The sequence below is a fragment of the Eptesicus fuscus genome, chromosome 18 (genome assembly GCF_027574615.1).
Source record: "Eptesicus fuscus isolate TK198812 chromosome 18, DD_ASM_mEF_20220401, whole genome shotgun sequence".
In the NCBI taxonomy this organism is placed as follows: Eukaryota; Metazoa; Chordata; class Mammalia; order Chiroptera; family Vespertilionidae; genus Eptesicus; species Eptesicus fuscus.
The window spans coordinates 45,054,679-45,077,214 of NC_072490.1; the positions used below are offsets into that span (position 1 = coordinate 45,054,679).

The 22,536-nt window shown below is 49.8% G+C and overlaps 1 protein-coding gene across 1 annotated transcript in view; it reads right to left on the bottom strand.

Moving 5' to 3' along the window:
- Positions 1 to 22,536, bottom strand: part of IL17RD (interleukin 17 receptor D) — a 62,529-nt gene that overhangs the window by 9,623 nt on the left and 30,370 nt on the right. The window contains exons 2-5 of the mRNA XM_008146316.3: positions 10,927 to 10,984; positions 6,594 to 6,719; positions 2,339 to 2,457; positions 1,698 to 1,818 (exon numbers count right to left, since the gene is read on the bottom strand). Coding sequence (XP_008144538.2) covers positions 1,698 to 1,818; positions 2,339 to 2,457; positions 6,594 to 6,719; positions 10,927 to 10,984 — 424 coding nt within the window. The remainder of the gene's footprint in view (positions 1 to 1,697; positions 1,819 to 2,338; positions 2,458 to 6,593; positions 6,720 to 10,926; positions 10,985 to 22,536) is intronic.

Genomic DNA, 22,536 nt, shown 5'->3' on the forward strand with positions numbered 1-22,536 from the left:
TGTTATGTATGAGGTATCAAGAGATATTGTTAGGTGCTAATGGTCTTTTTCCACTGGAATCTTATTTAATTAAGAAAATGAGCCTAATGGTAAGATATGTACACATACAATACCTCAATAAAAAAAAAAATGTCAAAAAAAAGAAAATGAGCCTAGCCGAAACCGGTTTGGCTCAGTGGATAGAGCGTCAGCCTTCGGACTGAAAGGTCCCAGGTTCGATTCCGGTCAAGGGCACATACCTTGGTTGCGGGCACATCCCCAGGAAGGGGTGTGCAGGAGGCAGCTGATCGATGTTTCTAACTCTCTATCTCTCTCCCTTCCTCTCTGTAAGAAATCAATAAAAAATATATTTAAAAAAAAAATGAGCCTAGCGGGTGTGGCTCAGGGGTTGAGTGTCGACCTATGAATCAAGAGGTCGTGGTTTGATTCCCAGTAAGGGCACATGCCCGTGTTACGGCTTGATCTCCATCAGTGATTCTCTCTCATCTTTGATGTTTCTCTCTCTCCCTCTCCCTTCCTCTCTGAAACCAATAAAAAAAATGTTTTTAAAAAAGAATATGAGACCAATTATTATAAAAATAACTTTGCTGCATAGAAAACAAAAAAAGAAAGACGGACTAGAAGAAAATAGCCAGAGTAAGAGTTCCACAAAGGGAACACTGATGAAGACTGGAGTTGAGAATAAAAGCACCACCGAGGAGGAAGATGGCAACCAGGTCACATAGGAGGGCATGTCGGATCATCTGACCCTGGAACGCCAGACAGAACGGCTGACAGGAAGGTAAGAGAGAACTGCTGCAGCCCTCAGGGTGCCTGGGCACCAAAGCAGCGGTTCAGGGAGAGGAAAGAGACACCGTGTGCAGAGCACATGAAGAGGAGGCCAGGCAGCAAAGAAAACCAGCATGCTTAGGGCTGGAGAGCGTGGATCTGAAGTCAGACTTCTGGGGTTCCAGCTCCAAAAAGCCCTTTGACCTCTCTGTGTGTGAGCCACATCTCATTACTGAGATGGTATGATTAAATTCTTTGTAAGGCTGTCACAGGGTAAGCTGGGCTAATATTTGGAAAGCATTTAGAACAGGGCCTTAGCACATAGGTGCTAATAAATAAGTAGAAAGAATAAATAAATTTCCAGGAAGAAGTGATCACGGGAACATGGCTTTATTTTCTTAATCTAACCCTACAAACGACAGGGAATCACTCACTGAGGCCACCTCCTGATGACAAAAGATGAAATCATTTCATGCTTTACCCCAAAACCAACTTATACTTCTTATTCCTATTTTTTAAAACATATTTTATTTATTTCAAAGAGTAAGGGAAAGGGGAAAAGAGATAGAAACATCAATGATGGAGAGAATCATTGATCGGCTGCCTCCTGCATGCCCCGCACTGAGGATTGAGCCCACAACCCAGGCATGTGCCCTGACCAGGAATTGAACCCTGACCTCCTGGTTCATAGGTCAAGGCCACTGAGCCACACCAGCTGGGCTTATTCCTATTTTTTTCATCAAATGGTTTTAATATATGACTAACAGCATCCTGGGCCAAACCTCAATTCTAAAGGTTGCTTTTCTGGATGTTTTTCTCTGCACCATGCTGGTTTCAGACCAGTATCTGGTGGGTTCTTAAACACAGATCTGTTGAAAATTAAAAGCGGAAGTGTCACCATGGGAACCAGGCAGAAAGACCAAACTCACCTCGAGTTCTGAAAAAGAAAGGGTGATAATTGCTTTCATTTTTAATGGAAGGAAAAGGAACAATCTTTACAAAGTAATCCGTCTCAAACTTCATATTCAGGAAAGGCTGAGATTCCATTCCCTAAAAGGGAACAAAAACACATGTGACGTCATGGAGAAATGACCCACCCTCCACCTACCCAAGAGAGCTCGGGCCTCCCGGACAGTCACCGGACACAGCTCCAGAGCTGGGGACGGGTCCCAGGGAAGGAGGAAGTCAGGGCCATATTTTCTGGATCCAGTTTAGGTTTGGATCCCTCACTAAACATGAAGATCAGCAATGCCGTCTGTTCTTTGGCAAGGAAGCCAGAGCTCGTTAACTCTGAACTTCGAAGATGGTGGGGAGGAGCCCACAGACACTCCCGGGACGGCTGTCCAGCGCGTAACCCGAGAGACGTGTTTACCAGCAGAGGTGCTGGAGGCTGCTCGGAGGCTGCTCGGGCAGTGTGCAGCAGGCTGGCGGTGTTGCCCGCCATTCTCGCCCACCTGGGCAGGTGGGGCGGACCCCACAGCCCCTCCTTCTCCGGTTTCACAGACTCTGAATAGCCCATTCAGACCCCGGAACAATGGTCTTCAGGAGCACATTCCCGCGTGCGACTCACAGTTCTTTTGAAGCTACTGTTGAGCTGCTTCGGGTCCTTTAGAATCAGTTGCTGGCACTGTCTTCCCTCTGACTTCAGCTCCTCCAGTATTACCCGAAATCCTTTTAGGAATTCGATGCCTGAGCAAAGCAGAATGCTTTTATTAAAGGTGGACCTAATTACTTTGGAACACACTTTCCTTCCTCCAAGATTACTGTCCTCTCCACCTGCACAGCAGTTGAAGGAATTCTTACTCTGGCCAGCACATCTGCGTTCACAGGAAGGAAAAACACATCCTCTGCATCCCTCTGGTACAGGCCAGGTGACCTTCTCTGCCACACCATCACTGTTAATTAACCTCTAACCCTTTCACAAGTGCCCACTGCCTCTGTGACGATAGGGTTCAAATGCTTAGACTCAAGTCACAATTGGTCATAAAAAGTCTGCCATGGAATGCATAATTTCTAGGTCATTAGCCAGGGTGTATTCAACTGATAAATCATGGGGCTGACTAGGGACTCTCCCTAAACTATGTTTCCACTTTAAACTTCAGTCCTGTATTTGCTGGCATGTTTCAATGAGCAACATACAAAATTCCCAACAAAGTGTGTGTCTGCACCCAAGGGGTTCCTAGGCCTGAGATGAAATAGACTGCGAGAATGCCAGCGTGATTTACAAAGCGGTTCTTGCTCTAATCTTGCCTGAAAGGCAGGCACCCAAGAGCTGCCCAGTGTGTGCTCTTCATACAGCACAGAGGCCCCAGACGCCCACAGCGCCGCTGAAAGGCGCCGGCCCAGCCTCCCGCCACCTGAGCTTCCCCCGCTACACGTCGGACTAGATGCTTTCAAAAGGATTAAGCTCTGATGTCCACAAGAGCCAGCACCGGGCTCTGTATCCCATGGAGACTGGAGGAGTCCGACGGCAGCTGGAGGCCCCCCCAGCCGGCCTCCATTGGCACGATATCGATTTCGCATTCTTTCTGCACACTAGACAAGGAGACGTTTTCAACCCTTCCCCTCCCAGGGCCAAAGTAATTACACAGGATGCAATTAACCAGGTGGGAAAATGATGGATGGCAAAGGCCAGGGAAATCTTTTTCTCTTTCCAATGGGTTCTCCAATCCTATAACTATTTGATTAAAAGCACATATTTTATGGTGGGCTGGGCAAAGGAACGACAAGTAGAGCTTCCTGTTTTAGGGAGTCTGCACATGGTGTGTGCAGGTAGTGACTCGGTTGTATTTCAAGTACAAAGCTTCCTGCGGGGGTGACACCCAGCTGACCAACAGCCCGAGGTTCGAACATACTGACAAGGTCCGGCAACCATTCAGTAGATTTCACAGAACTCGACTTTTGCGACTCTTCCTCCCCAAAATTTTTTTAAATTTTTTAAAAATTTTTATTGATTTCAGGGAGGAAGGGGGAAAAGAGATAGAAACATCAATGATGAGAGAGAATCACTGATTGGCTGCCTCCTGCTTGCCCCACCCCCAACTGGGGATCGAGCCTGCAAGCCGAGCATGTGCCCTGACCAGGAATCAAACCTTGACCTCCAGGTTCATACGTTGACACTCAACCACTGAACCATGCCAGCCGGGCCTCCCCAAATTTTTTTTTTTAACAAATTCTTATCATTTATATTAAGACTAGAGGCCCGTTGCAGGAAGATTCCTGCAATAGGGCTTCCTGCGGCGGTCTCCACCGCCCTGCCTGCTTCCCTCCCTTCTCTGCCGCCCTGCTTGCTAGCTTCTCCGCAGCTTCACTACCTTCTGCAGTGCTTGGCTTCCTTCTACGCTGTCTTCAGTCTTCGCTCTGCACCTGGATATGCAAATTAACCACCATCTTGGTTGGGTTAATTTGCATACTCACTCCTCATTGGCTGGTGGGCGTGGCTTGTGGGTGTAGCAGAGGTACGGTCAATTTGCATGTTTCTCTTTTATTAGATAGGATTTAATTCATGCAATGCCCCCTAGAACTACTACTTTAACAAAAGCCAGGTAATGAATATGATTTAAAGACCATACATGTCACAATTACATAAAAATTAATGTAATTAATTACATTAATGTACAGGGTGGGAGTGGGTGGATCTAGTCCTTATTATTATTATTTAATTGATTTTAGAGAGAGGGGAAGAGGTAGAGAGGGGAAGAGGGAGAAACATCGATGTGAGAGAGAAACATCAATCAGCTGCCTCCCATATGTGCCCTGACCAGGAATCGAACCTGCAACCTAGGTATGCGCCTCGACTGGGAATTGAACCCACAACCCTTTGGTGCACAGATCGATGCACTAACCAACTGAGCCACACTGGCCAGGGCTCTAGTCCTTATTTTTAAAAGACCTGCCAAGTCTGGGAGTGGGGGAAAGAGACAGCAAATGTAAATCTTAAATCACAGTAACACCTTTATCACAATTCTGTTAGCAGTTATATTATACTAGAAGCCCAGTACACATGAGATCCATGCCCTGGGGGGGTCCCTCAGCCCAGCCCAGCCCTCTCGCAGTCCGGGACCCCTTGGGTGATGTCCAACTGATGGCTTAGGCCCGCTCCCTGCAGTCAGACATCCTTAGCGCTGCCGTGGAGGTGGGCAGCCATGCGCCTGGCTCAGGGCTTCTGGCTGAGTGACGCTCCCCCTGTGGGAGCGCACTGACCACCAGGGGGCAGCTCCTGCGTTGAGCATCTGCCCCCCTGGTGGTCAGTGTGCATCATAGCGACTGGTTGTTCTGTCATTTGGTCAATTTGCATATTGCCCTTTTATTATATAGGATTGTAGTTATATAATGTCCAGCAATATTATAGGACAGCTTCCCTTATAGGAACTTATTTACCCCTTCCCATCACTTATGTCATTAAATCCTCCTAACATCCATAAAAAAAAGGTATTATTATCCCCATTTTATTGATGAAGAAACTGAGGTGTAGAGACACTAAATGACTTGCCCAGGGTCACACAGGAAATTAAATGGCAGAGGTAGGACTCAAACCCAGAATACTCTTAACCCATATGTTTTTCTGGCTCCCAAAGAGCTTCCTTGACAGAACCTCACAGAAACAGATAGGATCTGTCCAGCCTCCTCCCCCCTCACTCCCCCCACCAAATCATCATGCAGGTAACCTACAACCTTCTGCCACACTTTGGTTTCCTACCACCAGCTCACATCTCTTCCTTTCATCCTAAAGAGGGAGCCTGCAATTCATCAGGCCAACCCCTTGGCCATTTAGCCTTACATGGAGCGACCACTGCCCTTTTATCCACAGAGAATGTGTGTATCTTTAAATGTTGAGATAATGTTATTTTTGGAAACCCAGTGGGTTCAGACCCAGCAGTATTGACATGGGTAAGTGAGTCAGGCCCACCGGTCTGACTCATCCTCCCTCTCCCTGCACTCACCTCTCCTGCACTCTGGTTCTTCTGAGATTTATCCCATTCAGATTTTAAAGTTCAGACTTTATTTTATTTTTCCCTTGGCCAGATTTTTTTTCTTTTTAAATACTAAGATTGGGTAGCAATGCCAAAGGACCAGGTTCTGATGATGATAACAATAGCCACAGTTTTTTTAAGAACGCTCTCTAAAAAATGTACTGTATTGTGTCTCGAATTCTTACAACAAACCAAGGGGCAGTCATCTGCCCTTCACAGATGGGGAAGCGGGGGCGCAGTGAGGGCTGGAGGCTTCTTGTTATTCTGGGTTCAGACTTAGGCCCACCTGAAGACAGGGACCCTTCCCAGCGGGTTTGCTTCTCCTCTTCCTTCCTTTCCGTGTGGTTTCTCCAGCCCACACAGTTTAAATAAAAATTCAACTCGTTGCCAACATTTAAAAATGGTTGGTTTCATGGTTTCTCATGAAAACGGGGATTTTCCTGAAAACTCACAGAATGTGCCAGAGCCGGGCCTGCACACATCTGCGAGGCTGGAGACCATTCATGCCGGATGCCAAAGCCCTCACGCCCTCGGATGGGCCACCCATCCTCCCACTGCGGCCGAGACACAGAGGCCAAGCAGGGCCTGTGCCATTTATCACTCACCACTCGAGTGTTTCAAACCCACATCTCTCTCATTAACAGCCGAGGGAACAAAGGAGGAGCCACGGGGCACAGCACCGAGCCGTGAGCGTGCCCCGCATAAAAGCAGGAGGTGTGTCTGTGCCCAAGACAACCAGCGCTACTCTCGTGTCAAGACCTGCCTGGCCCGTGGAGGCCGTGAGGTCTGGGGCCCTCGCACTGGGCACCACCCACCCAGGCCCCCACGGTGGGCTCCATCCTGACCACTTACCCAGGGCCCCTGGGGACCAAAGAATGGTGACTGCCACTTGGTCATGGCAGGCGTACTGGCTGATGGTGATGTTCTGGGCGTCGGCAATCACGTGCTTCCCCACCGGATTCAGGTACGTGGTACAGTCTAGAGAGAGTAGGGAGAAGAATAAGAACAGTCACGTTTACAAGTATTTTTTATTTCCAACTTTATCTTCTCAAATTACACAAAGCATGTCTGTCTGCAGGTGGCCAAATCCATTCTGTGGGCCTCAGAAGCCCAAATGCGAGATCAAAGGTTGACTGTTTGGAAAAGTATAAGATGCTGCAGTGAGATTTATTTATAGCACCAACCCCACCCCCACCCCACCCCCTGAATTAAATCCCAGGACAATGGTTAGAAGTATCCTTTATGGGCTAGAGTTTGTGTGTGTATGTGGCATCAACTTTTTTTTACTATTATGAAATTTTACCCGAATCAATAATTATTTACATTCATTCAATCAATCAGTTTTCAGCATTAGAGAGTCATTTGAAACAAAACAATGGTTGAATAGTCTGGGTTTGCCTGTTTTCAGAAGAACCCTCGAGGGCAAGGTATCTGGGGGAAAAGGAAATAAAATGAGGATGTGACTCCATGGGAGAGTGGAGACTTAATCAACTAGAAGCTGCAAAAGATACTGACTGACTTAGTGATAGGCAACGCGCCTGCCCAGGTTAGCTAGCATCGGCATGGGCAAGGGTAAAGCGTGTGTTCCCACACACCAGGTGCCATCAAAGGCACCCCCAGCACCCACCAGGTCCAGAGTCCACACGGCTGACAAGCAAAAACCCGACCCTTTGGTTTTGTCTGAGGCCATCGTTCACTGCCACCTGTCAATGCAGCCAGGAGCAGCTGTGCCACCTGGTTTTCTAAATACGCCTTCAGAGTCTGCAAGATCCTAAAAGCTGCCAGCAGCCTCCAGCCCGGCGGTGGGCTGGGATTTCTGAGAACGGCCGCAGGCCCTTCCGGCCACTCATTCAGGGAGAGCCACCAGCCATCCCTGGCGTCACCAAGTCATATTCTTACGCTGCTTCGTCTCCGTTTCCCTCTCGATGATTAAGCTTGAAAACCATCTTTAGGATCTGCCGCAACAGGTCTTCAATCCCATCAGCCTGCGCCACCCCTCCGAGGTCGGGCTGTTGTCCTTTGCGGCGAAGCTTCCACGGGTGTTTTCTAAGAAGCTCGCCGAGTCTGCTGCACTCCCCCTCTCGCCACCCCCCAAAACCGGACCGCACAATTGCCATATTCGGGACAAAAAACGTTCACTGGACATTTAAAGATTAAGAGACAATATTAGAAAAACATGAACGTCACCCAGAACCTCCCACCACACAGAAGTAATGGGCAGCCTCCTAAGCTCTGAATGTGCAAGTCGTCCTCCTCCTTTTAAAACGTTCTTATTGAAGTACAACACGCTCACTAAACCCGGAGCTCCGTTTTACAGTCCGCCCTCCACACTGCTTTGTGTCCTGCTTTCTTGCCTGACCACATCAGGTGTTCTCCCATCTGCTTCAAAAACAACCCTCCTACACTGCAATATTACTTCTTCTGAAAAGATGCTAATAATCCAGAAAACTGAATTCTACTTCTGATGAAAATTCAACCTCAGAGCATTCAACATGTGTTCTCTGGGTGCAGGAGAGAATTTTAGAATAGGGGGAAAAAGTAAACATCTGGTGCAATATCCTCATTACACAAGTGAGGAAGCTGCATCTAGAGAGGTCGGCTGGGTGGCACAGGATTCACCGCTGACCAGCCCAGGGTCAGGACAGAAAGCAGCCTTGGATGCTCACGCCGGACTCTTGCCATTCCATCCTCATCACAGAGCTTATTACTCGAACGAGTTCTGAATCAGAAGTATTCAGCCTGCAAATACCCTGGCTGAGCCCCGCTTCCCAGTATTAAAAAACGGCAAGATCCCCTCCCACCTGCAAAGCTCAAACCTTTTCACTTATTGAGGTCAATAATGAAAGAGAAACGTTTGACTTCAACAGCTTTAGGAAAAGACACGTGAACAAGAGAAAATCATGGTTGTTTCCTTTGTTCAACCCTAATGCCAACATTAGCACTCTCCTGCTTTCTGTACATACAATTATGCAGATAAAAAGTCTAAGAATTAAGAAAACTGTCTTACAACCTACTCAAGCATTTCCCCCCTCAGAGCCTGAAGAAGAAATTAGAAATGCAACGCGAAAGGAGGCAAGGAGACCTGTGAAATTTGGTTATGATTTAATGGCAAGGTATTTTCTTTCATTATAACATCAAGTGGCAAAAGAATAGAAAAATAAGATTTTGTAGTTTAATACTTTTGGTGAAAACTTGGTAACTGGCTTTTAGCTATTTCAAACAGAACTAGCAACCAGTCAACTAAGTAATAACAGGAACTTTCTTATGGACGAGAGAAATATATTTCTCAATGGAAAACAATAAATGTACTTTACACAGCCTGGATCCAATTATTAGCAACTCTAATGTTTTAGATTTTGGTTACAAAAAAAAAGTATGCCCAAATGACATTTTGCCAACATGCAACTGAACTTTAGATGTCTCAGGAGTCAATTCCAGTTGTGAATTAAATTCTAATTAAATGCTGCAAAATTAGAAAGAAAATAAGAGATACCCACTGGCACATGGGCCAAATATCTAGTCCCATGAAGAAAACAGTAAGATACTTTTAAGTTCCTCAGGTACAGATCGTACAGATCCTCTTTCACAAATCCCCCTATTAAATCAGAGATGCAAATACTTGTTTGCAGCTGACCGGAAAATTCTGAACTTTTGAATGTAATACAAGATCTGCCAGGACCAAGAACATAGACTAGAAATTAACTTCCTAACTCAAAGAAAGATCCCTTACACATGTCTTTACTTAGCTGAATTAAGTATCGCGGACTTGCAAATCCTTCATTAGAATCACAACATGCACTAAGAACATGCGCACACTGCTAACCTGACATGACTGTTTCGCCTGGAAGTCCCTGGTTAACTTAGAGACCCAGAGACCCAGGCCGGCAACTGCGGGCATGCATTCGACATACATACTTGCATCTCAAAATTGTTGGACTGTATACACCCCCTGGGAAGCCCTGCTCTAGTTGTGATCATTCCAGAGGCCCCGTGTGACCTTCACTCCATCCTTATTACATGGACTCTCATAACCGTCCCCCCTGAGATGAATCCAAGGGCAGGGGTCCCTGAATACTAGTCAAGCTCCTTCTTGTCATTTTTACTTGTAAATTATGGCTCATAAGGCTAAAATGCTCACAATTGTATATAATTACCTTCGTGGGCATGAAAGCCCAAGAAGGGGCTATACATGCTTAGTCAGAAAAAGCACCCCCACCTCGCCCGTAGGAAACACTTCAGCCAGAAAAGGCCACGTAGCCGTGAGAGAAGGGGCCAAAAAGGTGCTTGTGTTCCAACTCCAGTTGAAATAACTTCTAATATTAACAGATGTCAATTACCGAGTGCAGGCCAGCTACCGGTGAGTGGTTGCTTTAAGCCTCAAATGATGCTGAGAACACCTGAGGTTGGTTTGCTTACTTTTGTACTTTACATGCATTAAACTACTACACTCACATGCAAAAAAAAATTACACTAAGGAAGAAATTTTTTTAAAAAATTAATCTTTGTTTGATAATGAGAAAACTGAGGCTTGGAGAAGTCCAATCTCCCGATTTGATCAGTGGGGAACCAGGGCTGGAACCCAGGCCTAAGTCAGAGACGGCAGCCAACCGAAGGCCTATGCGCCAATCTGGAACAGACTCACTTGGCCCACTCTGTGTTTCTGAAAACTTTCAAATAAATGCCAGTATTAAAAAATGTTCATAAAAACATGCAAATCTCCCACTCTTCTTGGAAATCACTTCTGGCTCTCCTCGGGGGAATTCCTCAAGGCCAGAGAGGCTGGGACGGGGAGCCAGGGCTCCTCTGAGGGGACAGGGCCGTCTGTGCCACAGCCCCGACCACTCCCAGCATCCTGTGCCGGGCAGCCTTGCTCACATGTCCCCTGCGGGACCCTGCAGACAGCTGCATCTGTTCCTAAGGACACAGCCACAGCCTCAGGCAATCGGGGGGGGCGGAGGGGGCCTCCATACAGAGCTTCTCCAAACACGACGGAGACAGCTTGAGCTGTCCCAAATTCCTGAGTGGCTTAGTTGAGACGGAGCTGCTTTAGCTCTGCTGACAAACCTGAGCGGGTTCAGAAGATTCCTTCACCCCAGGCCCTGCAGGGTCCTTGATTAAGTGCGACCGTGTAAGCCTTGGATCCCTCAAAGGGCTCCATTCTTCGGAGGTCAAGCCAGTTACTTACTGTCATATCTGAAGGTGATGTTGTGCAGCCCACTGTTTCTGCTAGCCGGCCCCACTCCCTGCGGGAAAACAAGAAAACACGATGAGGAGGGGAGCCAATTTGCTCTTCCGGCACAGATCCCCACGGAGTCCAAACGCACACATGACCGCAGAGACCCAGGCTCATGCCCGTCCTCACTCTTCCCCAGCACCGGGCCCCTCTGGCCGCCCAACTCCCTCCGGCCCAGGAGATTCCCAACTGTGGGCCCTGGGGAGGGACCTTGAGCACTCACTTCCCCTAAGACAATAGGAGCAGGCTGTTCTCCGTTTGGGGCTTAAATAATAACTCATTACCAGTAAAACTGGGAGAGACATGAGTTGCCAGCTGGAGCCCTCCCAGCTGGTTATAAAGCCCTGATTGGTTATAAAGTCACCTAGCAGACACTCGTCCAAAAGCTCTATTAAGCCACGACAGATAGGCAATTCCTCAAGTCTAAGGAAACAGGTTTCTCATTCCAAGACCAGGAATGAGTGTGGGAACAAGCTGTTACTTTTAATGAGAAAATTCTTCTCTGCATCCATACCTTTGCTTGGAATATATAGGGTGGGTTATAAAAGAAAAAAGGACTTTAAAAGGTCTAACGCTGACGCTTGGTGATGTGGCTGTTAGCCATCTGCATTCTTAGCAGCGGGGATAACAACTCCACCAGACTTCCCACTTTAATTACAGCATCCGCAGAGGGAGCCCCGGAATCCTCCCGTCGCCCCGCCTCTTCCTAACCCACCACTTATCCACCATGGGAAAGAGGAGCTACAGCTCTCCCGGCGGCGCGGGCCTAACCGTTTCTGTAATGATCTGCAAATGTGCCGCTCAGCATTAACTACAGAATTCTCCCCAACATGTTAATTCTGAGATGCTAAGTGATGGGAAAATATTTTAACCACACAGCTGAAGTTTCCACTCCATCAGAGGGCTGTGGGGAAAACCATATGCTGGCAGCCGGGTATTTAATGGGCAATTGTTACACCAAGACACAAAGTGCAGAACACTTCTGGGGGAGCCCGGGGTCTCCGACCACAGCCCCAGCACAGGCCTATGCTACAGGCATGCTCACTCTGCTTACCCCGAAGCCAGGCACGCCCGCTGAAACCGTATCCCTGAGCTCCGATAAACGTGGACCCTGGGAAAGCACAGCTGTGCAGAAAGGGACAGACGGGGACACACACACACACACACACACACACACACACACACCGTTCTAATTAAAATGACGAGTACGCAGTCACAGAAAATCTAAATCAACATGACGTACCAGCCCACCATCTCCTGGGGCTCCCCTTCTCCCTGTCACCCTCCTTCTCCAGCTTTCCTTTCCCATCCTCCCTTCCCCCACCAACACAGGAATCCAGAATTTCTCACAAAGAACACTTTGGAAAATGTGGTTACCTTATTAAAAGCCTAAACTCTGCCATCACTGCTTAGAGACGAGGCCAGTCTGTGCAACTAGAGGACACCCAACCCCCAGATGGCCAGGACCAGAGCCACAGAACCAGGCAGGAGGTCAGGAGACAGAGCCATCCCACAGCCCTTCGGTAATGCCCGAGAACTCAACCCCGGCCTTCTCCTCCCTTCCGTCCCGGCCCTGCTTCACTCAGCATCTGCTAAGAGCTGGACATTACCCCGGGGGCAGGGGTGAGCAAAGCAGCCAGTGTCCCTGCCTCAGGAGCGAAGTAGCTCATTCTTCCCGAGGAGAGTGGCTAGGTACGTGCAGGGTCACATGCAGGGCCCACAGGCAAATCTCAACACCCGCCCTCCAAGAACTCTCCGTGTCGACGGCACGCAAGACACACGTAGCGGGGGAAGAGCCATGAAGAAGCAGACAGGGTACGAAATGCCACGGGCAGCGCCTCCGTGAGGATGAACCAAGGATAGGACCCATACCGGGAGCTTAGAAGAGGGAAGGATAACAGAGCTAGAATGGAGAGAAAAGGGCAGCGTCATGGGAGGGAAACAAAAATGCAATTTGAGGCCCACAGTCAATTCCTCAGGCCTGCATCCTCCAGCTGATACCAAAGGCAAACCCCTTCACTCCGGTGGGCCCAGTCTCCTCAACTGGTTTTTACAAAGACAGTTTGCGTGGCACGGCCGGTGTGGCTCAGTGGTTGAGCATTAATCCAGAAACCAAGAAATCGTGGTTGGATTCCCAGTCGGGGCACATGCCTGGATTGTGGGCTTGATCCCCAGCAGGGGGCGTGCAGAAGGCCGCTGATAGATGATGTTTATCTCTCATCGATGTTTCTATCTCTCTATCCCTCTCCCTTCCTCTCTCTTTAAAAACAAATTTAAAAAAATTTTTTTAAAGGATAGTTTGCATGACTTCCCCTGGAAGGAGTGTGAGGAGGACCTGGTGAAGCCACGCAGAGAAGGCACTTTTCGAAAGAGGAACACATCTGTTCAGCAGCCTGCTCCACGGCACACAGGACTCTAGTGACCAATCACCTTACTTGTAGGACTCTGTCAGCTTTTCATTTTTTTCTCGTCCTCCCTGTATTTCTATGGCAACATGGTTTTAACAGGTCATTATTAGGCACTGGCAATGAGCAATGCATGGTGGGAAGGAGCCCAAGTGAGAGGTGCTGTATCCTTCATTCAAGAACCTAAATCCCTCCAAAGAAGGTCTCTGTGACAATGTGCAGACTGTTCCACATGAACTGGCTGCATGTGGCATCCACTCACTACCCACTGAGCTCTCCACCTTGACCATGATGGGCTGAGCACTTGGCCCTGAACTAGACGTGGGTCCTGACCTCAAGGGACTCTGGCCACCAGGGTGCTCTCCTCATGTGCAAATCTGCCCTCCTCCCTCTGCTCCAAGCCCACCTCAGGCTTCCTGTGCCTCCTAAGCCATCCCTGGCGTGTTGCTCCTCTCTCTCTTCTTCCAAACCCCTCTGGGCACAGCACTGCAGCTCAGCACGTTCTCGAGCTCTTCCCTATTCCCAGAGTGCCCTTCCCACCCCCCAAATCCCGCTCCCCCGTGGGCTTCCCACCTCAGCCGAGCCGCTATCACACTGTGATCCTGATCATCAGCCAGCCTGCACACTCACTTGATGTGAGCACAGGAATTTCACTGCTGATGTAGATATAAAACGGTCATTCTAATTCCACAGAAAACCAGATACCCAGAGACCCTGGGGCATCCAAGCCGGGTCGTGGAGCTTGGAGCAAGGACACCATCCCAGGTACCGGCGCTTGCGTGTGCTGTGAAGTCACAGAGGGCCTGGCTTCTCAGGATGTGCGTCAGACGATGGCCCACCGGGCTGTCCTCAGCTCACACCCAAAACTCGCTTGCACTGCTCCAGGGCCCTCAGAAGCCTGAGAAATGGGGTGCCTAGCCAGCCCAGAGAGCCCGACTGTTTTCTTCACACTTTGAGGGACACAGAACAACAGCACCCCAAACGTGCCCACATTGAACCTGTGAGTGTTACTTTACGCAGGGAAAAGAACGATGTTACTAATTTTAAGGGTCCTGGGTTGAGGAGACTATTCTGGATTACCCAGGCGGGCTCAGGTAATCACGAGGGTCCCCATAAAAGGGAGACAGGACGGTCAGAGTCAGAAGGAGGTGTGGTCACGGAAGCAGGAGGCAGAGACAGACAGACAGGCACTGACCTAAAGATGCGATGCCCCTGGCTGCGAAGGTGGGGGAGGAAGGGGCTATCAAGCCAAGGAAAGCGGGCGAACTCCAGGTGCGCTGGGAAAGGCCAGCAGCGGATTCTCCCAGCGCCTCCAGCAGCAGCCAGCCCTGCAGCACCTGGATGTCGGCCCCACGGATGCTCATTCTGGAATTCTGACTTCAAACACTTTAAGAGGGTGCATGTGTGCTGTGTAAGCCACTGAGTTTGTGGTAATGTACCACAGCAGCAAGTCAAAGCTAATACACACATAGTTTCAGCTGCAGGATGAGTGAAATGATTTCGATGTCACACACGCCATGAGCTGTCATTCGCTGCGTCCCGCCCACGCCCACAAGCGTGGGTCCCCATAAAAGGGAGACAGGACGGTCAGAGTCAGAAGGAGGTGTGGTCACGGAAGCAGGAGGCAGAGACAGACAGACAGACACTGACCTAAAGATGCTATGCCACTGGCTGCGAAGGTGGGGGATTCTGGGCCATTAAGACCCCAGCTCCCCAGTGCCGCCACTGGTCATGGCACTCTCTCCCACCCTGGCTGCAGGCAGACACGGAGCACCGTCTGTCAGAGCTGCTGCCCGAGGCGTTGCCATCCTAGATACAGGCTTCGGGGGCCGGGGGCTTGTCTGTGGCAGGAGAGTGGTTAACAGAATGGGCGTTGGGAGTTGCACAGATGTGTGTTCGAATCGGTGCAATTCTGCAGCTGTGTGACCTTGGGCAAGCTGCTAGCCCTTCCTGGGCCTCCCTGCCCTGAGCTATGAAGTGTCTGACTAAAACTGCCTGCAAAGGGCTGGTGTGGGGGCTGTGCGTGAGGACACACACCCAGTGCTCTGCACAGCACCGGACACATCTTGAAATGGTTATGTCTCCATTCCTGCGAGGATTCCTGCCCTGATAAACATGGCGGAAGCCTCCCCTACTGGGGCGTACATGAGGCGGCCGGGGGAATGGATGCTCACAGGAAGTAGCATCTCCAGGTATGATCTGTCTCCAGCCTCCAGACCTTGGCGGTACTGTGGGGAAAGAGGCAGACAGACAGGTGGCAGGAAGCACGGACCACCAGGCCAACCAGTGGGTTCGGCCAATGGTCTTGGTGGGAACTGGGCGACCCAGGGAGTCACCGCTGAGACAGGTGCTCAGATCGGACCAGATCGGCAGAGACTAAAGGCAAGAGGCAAAGTGACCAGAACAGTCCCCGGCCTGGCACACCGTCAGCCCTTGATAAATATTAGTTTTCTGTCTGAATTAATGAATGCTTGACCGAGCCAGATAATGCACACAGAGAACCCAGGAGTAGCAAGCTCGGTGGGACAGGGTGATTTACGGGCTTAGACTCAAGGCCCACACGAAAAACACAGATAAGGCAACTTATAAAGCTGGTCAACAGCTTTGGAAGTTATTCTTCAGGAAACCATTCCAAGCTTTTAGCTACTACACCCGTTTTGATATTTAATAAGCTGACAATTACTAATACTTGTTTGTTGCCTGTTACTGAAAAACTATAAATGCCAGCGCCGTGGCCGCAGGGTGTCACAGCCTTAGCTCATTAACCACCCCCGTTTGCCGCACTCACGGCAGTTTTTAATTTGCTCCAGAGGGAGCGAAAGAAGCAAGCCGCAGGTGCCTGGAGCTCTGCTGTGAACACTACGGGAACGGGAACCTAATGGAGAAAACATCTTTTACTCAGGAAGGAGAGGGGGGGGAAAGGATAAGTGCTCTAAAGGAATAAAATTCAAAAGGCAAAAACCTGCACCAGGCTCCACCCATCTGGCAGAAGCAAAGACCTGGACACAGACAGCCACGGGCGGGCTGCCACGGAGCAGCCAGCAGCACCCCCAGGGGCCACCAGGCGGCCCATTTGCTGAGGGGCCCCGTGCAGATTCTGGGCCATTAAGACCCCAGCTCCCCAAGAACTAGCTACCCACCCGGCTCCACAACAGCTGAACTGCCATTTTGGAAAAGGTGCATTTTGAAAAGGACGGTGCTAAGTATGGCGCCCCCCTGTTCCGATGGAAGGCAGGCCAAACAGTGAGGCTTACACAAGGCTGCTTTCAAGCCAATTAAGGAACTTCCAGAAAGCTGGTAATGTTTTAGGGAACTGACTTCGGGGGAGATGTATACAAAGACATTAGGAAGAGCTGAAGAGGATGGGTTTTTTGTAGGTACGCTAAGTAACTAGTTAAAACTGAGGCCGATTCTCTATTTTCCGTAACCGTTTCTCCATCTCAGGTTTCCAGCGTGTCAACGAGATTACAAAGACAGACAGACGGCTCTGTGAGGCTTAGAAAGAACGGGACAGGCGCCTTCTGCCTATGACCAGTGGACAGGGTGAGGGCAAGCGGCAGACCATGGGGTCAATTTATTCCATGCAGGTTCCGATGGTTTCATAAACGAAGACAGATCCCACTTACTTCGGTTCAAACCTTTAACTTAAAAAAAAAAAAAAAAAGTCGGCAAAGGCAGAGAAGCCCCAGGTGATGTAAGCCGAGGAGAATGCTGGCAAACCCAAAACACAAGGAAAATAAATCACAGAGCCAGCTTGCGCCTGGATCTATTCAAGATATTCGCTCCACATTCCGGGGAGCTGTTCTCTCTCACTCCCCATCTCGATGCAACCAGCTTCAGACAGGAGGGTGCCAGCCAGCTGTCTGATTTGGGGAGGGGAGGTCTTGGATGTCTAGTGGGGAACACACAAGCTCTGGGGGGGTGCCGGTGGGTTCCCACCAGCAATTACCACGTCGGCCCCAAAAGACCCAGAGATCTTAAGCTAATTAGAGAGATTTGCTCAAGGAGGTAGGAAATCACTGCTCCGCAGCATCGCCTGTGCACCAGACCAAAGCCGTAATCATGATTCATCTCTGACATGTTGCTAATCAGCACACACATGTTCCTAATTTCACGCTCCCCAAAGGAGAGCTGAAGGGACAATTGTTTCTGAGCTCTAACATGGAGCCAACCGATGCCAAGTTACCATGTGTCCTGCTTATCAAACTGAGAGCCCCAGTCTTCAGCTAAGCTTCTTTCCCTAGCCCACCCTCCTCCACCCCCCCCCACCCTCCCCCCATCCCCACCCCGCCAAGGAAGTCCGTTCACTCACGCTAAGAATGTGTTCAGGCTTTTATGACTTGTTTCTCACAGAGCAACTTTGCTCTCTTATTTTTCAGTTGAGATCTGATTGACATATAGCATTATATAAGTTTAAGGCATACCATATTTGATACATTTGTATATCACAATATGATAGCAACTTTTCTAAAGGGTGTTGGCCTAAATGGGATTTAATACATTTTAAAATGCCCTCCCCCGCTCCAGGCTTTATGATTTTTGTATTGCTTTGCCATGGGAACATGCACATGAAGTTAAGGGGCGCGCGCGCACACACGCACACACACATGCACACACACACACAGGCACACACACACACACACTGACTTTTCCCCTGTGTTTAAAAACAAAACAAAGATCTGCAGCCTCCTTGGCTTTCACAGAGCAAAAGCCCAGTGCTTTGTCCAATTAGCCTGTTAAGGATCTGGGCTGTGCGTCCTCCTGTGGCTGATCCTCACAAATAGACAGGATTGTTCCACTCTCCCAATTCTCAAAACGTTAAAAGCAAGCCATAAAACACGCCTCTGGACGGAGAGCCAGACCTTTCCCCTCCGCTGCACACGCCACTCCCATCCCACGCAAATGAGAACCGCATGTCAGAGAGCTGGCATCTAAAGGTAACAGTCAGCCATCTGCAGTTTCAAAAGCACACAGACAACTCACGGGCGGATTAGCCGGCTCTCTGTAAATACTGGGTGGGAAGGGAACCACCAGCCATCCAAACACCCACCCTCCCAGAAAAACAGCTCCCTGCTCCCCTCGCTCAGCCGGTGAGGGTAGTCACAAAGACTTCGCTCCAGAGGGCAAAACAGTGATTAACAATGGAGGAAAACTTAAAGCTATAAGCATGCTTGTTATGCCTAAGCTCAGAGGAAATGTCCGGATCAAAACAAAATTACTAATAAAGGGCCTTAGGACCACACAGAGTGTGCACTGAATTGTGCCGACTTCAAATACCGTTTCCGAGGCCCCGGGTCGGAGTCTCCAAATACTGTATCACATCTGGAATTCTGCTTTTACAGCACAAATGCCTGCAGACATGGGGGATTGTGATGTTGCCATGGGGACCCAGCCTCCTCCAGCCAGGCAGGTCCCCAGTGTGCCCCACACATGTGCTTCCTTCAAGGTGGATTTCACGTATTTTGAAATTATGGAAGTCCGCCCTTTTAGGTTTTAGTGCTAATCGGAACATCACAGGCTATGCTAGAAAGCGAGGCGACCCCTTCTGTCAGCCTATTATTTCCGTCCACATGGTGGTCTTGTTCGGAAAGGCCTCCTTAAAATAACAGTGGGAAGCAGCAAGTCAACATTAGGCCCCTTTTCAAAAGTTATTTGTGCCCTCCCCCCCTTCCTCTAGGAGGGAGACAGGCTTCAAGGATCCTTTTTAAACTCTCTTGTTCCCTGGCTGCAGAAATCCAAGTGAATCCACCTGTGCACAAAGCGTCCCCCACTGCCCGCCTGCGGGAGGGGCCCCCGGGCAGGCCCCTCGGTCTGGAAATGAGCCCCGATGTCATCCCAGCAGGGGTACAGCCACGGCATGGGGTGTGCACTTTTAATAGCTGCTGACCCTGTTGTTGTGAAGGGGAGAGGGTTCCCAGAACCCACAGTGGAACCCTGTGAAATATTCCTTATCCAATTTCCCCAGACACGTCCCTGACACAATTTGGGGGCATTCCCAGAGCGCCCCAAGGCCATCGGGGGCTTCACAGGCCCCAGGTCCAAAGCCACGTTTGGACATGAAGCACCCAGAGACCCCACTTAGTATCGAGGGGGTGCATCTGGGCTCCCCTAGGCTGCAACCCCTCCAACAGACTCTTCCAGGTGTGAATTCAGATACACACATCCGCAACCTAGCTCCCCTTAGGTGCTGGCAGGTGCCCCCCCATCAGTCAGCATCCTGCCAGAGCCCTACCTCCCTGAGACCCCGGCTCGAGCAAAATAGTGATGTAGACCCTCATCACTTTCTCCCAGAGCACTCTCCCATTGGTTCTGGCTCAACGGTTCCAAGCCCAAGCCACAGTGACCCCTTCTACTATGTATCTGCCTATCTGCAAGGTGTGGCCGTTCCCAGGAGAGAACTGGCCTAGGCGGAGAGTAAGTGACAGTCACTAAGCCCCTTAGGCCGCTGGGGAAGGCTCAGGCCTCAGGTTGCCAGCCCTGCCCTGGCTGAGTATGACCTTTTGCTTGACCCATTTCCATCTAGTCTCTTAGATACCACATCCCAAAATGTCCCTCTGAGATGCAGCCGGATCTGTGCATGTGTATCTATGTGTGTGCACACACACCCAGCCACACAGAAGAAAGAAAGAAAAAAAAAAAAAGCACCAGGAAGTCAGAGCTCCAGCTCCAGGTGTTAACACTTAGCGCATCCTGCCCAGCCCCCTCCAGCTTCAGGCTGGCCGCCTGGGAGCCGGACACAGCAATTAGGCCCTTCCCGGGCCGGGTGCCTTTGTCCCTTCGCTAACATCATTAGTGTCTGACTTCCTGTGCACAACGGGGGGCCCCCCGGGAGGCAATCGCCGGCTGACCGGGGCAAGGCATTAGACTTCCTTTGTCAAAGACCCTCAAATGTTAACAAGCATGTGAACAAGCCACTCCACCCCCCCTCCCCACCTCAGCCTCTCCTCCAGCCCGCTGATCACTCAGGGGCCATTCTCAACAGTCTTGCTTTTCCCAGGCTCGTGGGAATCCGAGTTACTTGAGAAAACTATCAAGTCTCCGAGTTAACTTCCCAGTCATTCCCCTACCAGCATAAGCCATTCCCATGCACTGAGTGCCCGCCGGCTCCCAAGGCCATGTCACCTGTCCGGCATTCATGAGGGTGAAAACAAAGGTGAAGGTGCTCGGACAACATGAGTCCCAGGCTGTGCAACAGCCAGCGCCCATGAGCACAGGTGTCCCCTTCACGTGTGTGCATGGGCTGAAGCGCACGAGGTAAGGGTGTGCTGAAGGCCTGGGGGTATCCCGAGACTTCTGAACACTGACCAGATCTGAGCGTGAGAGAGCGGGAGCTGCAGTATACTGCAAGCCTGTCACCTTCCCCTCTGTCAGCAGGACTATCGCCACCGGGGTCACAATCGCTGAGATCCTCTCATTTACCCAGCATCCCTCCCGACAGAGCGTCTCAGCTAGCTGTTTATTTGGGGACACGGGTTCTTTTGAGAGTTTGGTGAGAGCTGGGCACCCATGCGAGCTTGCACACAGGGTCTCGGGAGGCTTCGGGACCCGTGAAATCCATCCGGGTCCCTCACCCGGGCCTGCCTTGTCAATAGCTGGGTAGCTTAACAGCAGGTCTGTAGAAAGACATGTAGAGTGGTTTAGTGATCCGAGGGAAACCCTGGCAATTAAAAACAAAATTCAAATGGTGGAGCGGGGTGGCTGGGAGCAAAATCTGTTTTAAATAAAAACTCTAGATTAATGACTCAACCGTAATCCTTTATAGGTCGTATTTGTTACAACTCAGCAATGAACATTTTGTTCAAGATGTTGGGGCTCGTGAGGGTTACAAAGCAGCTATATAAAAGGCAACTACTTCTGCTGTTAAGCACATGAATCCATTAAGAGAGACGGGCTATCGCTTTTCAGATCACAGGTGACAAATGTCATGCCTGCAGTCGGTTTCACTGAATCAAGTTAAAAAATAAACAATGTCGCTGATTCTTATTCCTTTGTTCCCGTCCTAGAATGGGAAGGAACAGAGAGTACCCAGCAGACAGACAGAACAGCTGCTCTTCCCACTGCTGTTCAATGCTCTCTCTGCAGGCTGCGGTGTTTGTGGTCCATACACAAGGCTGGGTTGGGCTGTGGATGCACTGTAAAAGCATCCTGTCTGCCCAAGAGCCACTCCAGGATAATCGAAAACTCCCATTTTCCAAATGAAGAATAGGCTACGGCTTTGACGTCTCCAGACATTCCAAAACCCAGTTCAAGCTTCACAAATAAAACGCTGGTAGACAGAGAAAGGACATCATCGCTTGTCACGATGCCAAGTCCCCCACAGGTTTATTTTGATGAGCCTCACAGGTTTCAAAGGGTAAATCGTCTCACTATTGGTTCTGATTTTTACCGTTGGCCGAACCAGTTTTAAAATAGCAGACCATCGGAAGGACCTATCCCAGCACTAATGATCCCCGCACCTCAGGTCTCCCACTCCTCGGATGGAAGCCAGCAGTCTGCCCTTAGACCACAGGCAATAAATCTACGAGACTCTATTTTTCCTAATTTCCCAATGATACCACATGGAATTCCCATTAAAGCACACACATGCAAACACACACACACACACACACACACACAATGACATACCAATTAAATCACTGTGTGGTTCAGGCCAGGAAATAATTGTGTTTGCCAAGAAGTATTCAGCTTTGTTTTCATTTCCTTGAACAGCTACAATGTCATTCTGAGAAGGAGGGAAAATAATGATATAAAAATGAAGTATCACCGTCTTGGTCCATTTCAGATTTAGATAAGTGTTCCCGTGAGTGGAGGAGGCGGTGCGGAGTTCCTGGGAAGGGAGGTCTTCCCGCACCCCCTCTCCGGCCTCCTGGCATGATTGGCGGGGAGAGGTCGATGAGGAGGTGGGGAGAGGTCGATGAGGAGGTACGGAGAGGACCTCGGGGAGTGTGAGCTGGTGGGGATGGTGCTGCGGAGGCAGACAAGGCAGATGGAACAGCGGCAGGAGCTCACCTCCTCCCTGACTAAAGGGCCTCAGTGGGTTCCTGCTCCTCTTCAATGGGGCTGAGGCGAGTCAATGCCACTCACAACCTTCTAGGCCAGGCAACAGGCAGAAATCAATGCACCTGACCCCTTCCTTAGGCTTCCCATGGAGACGTGT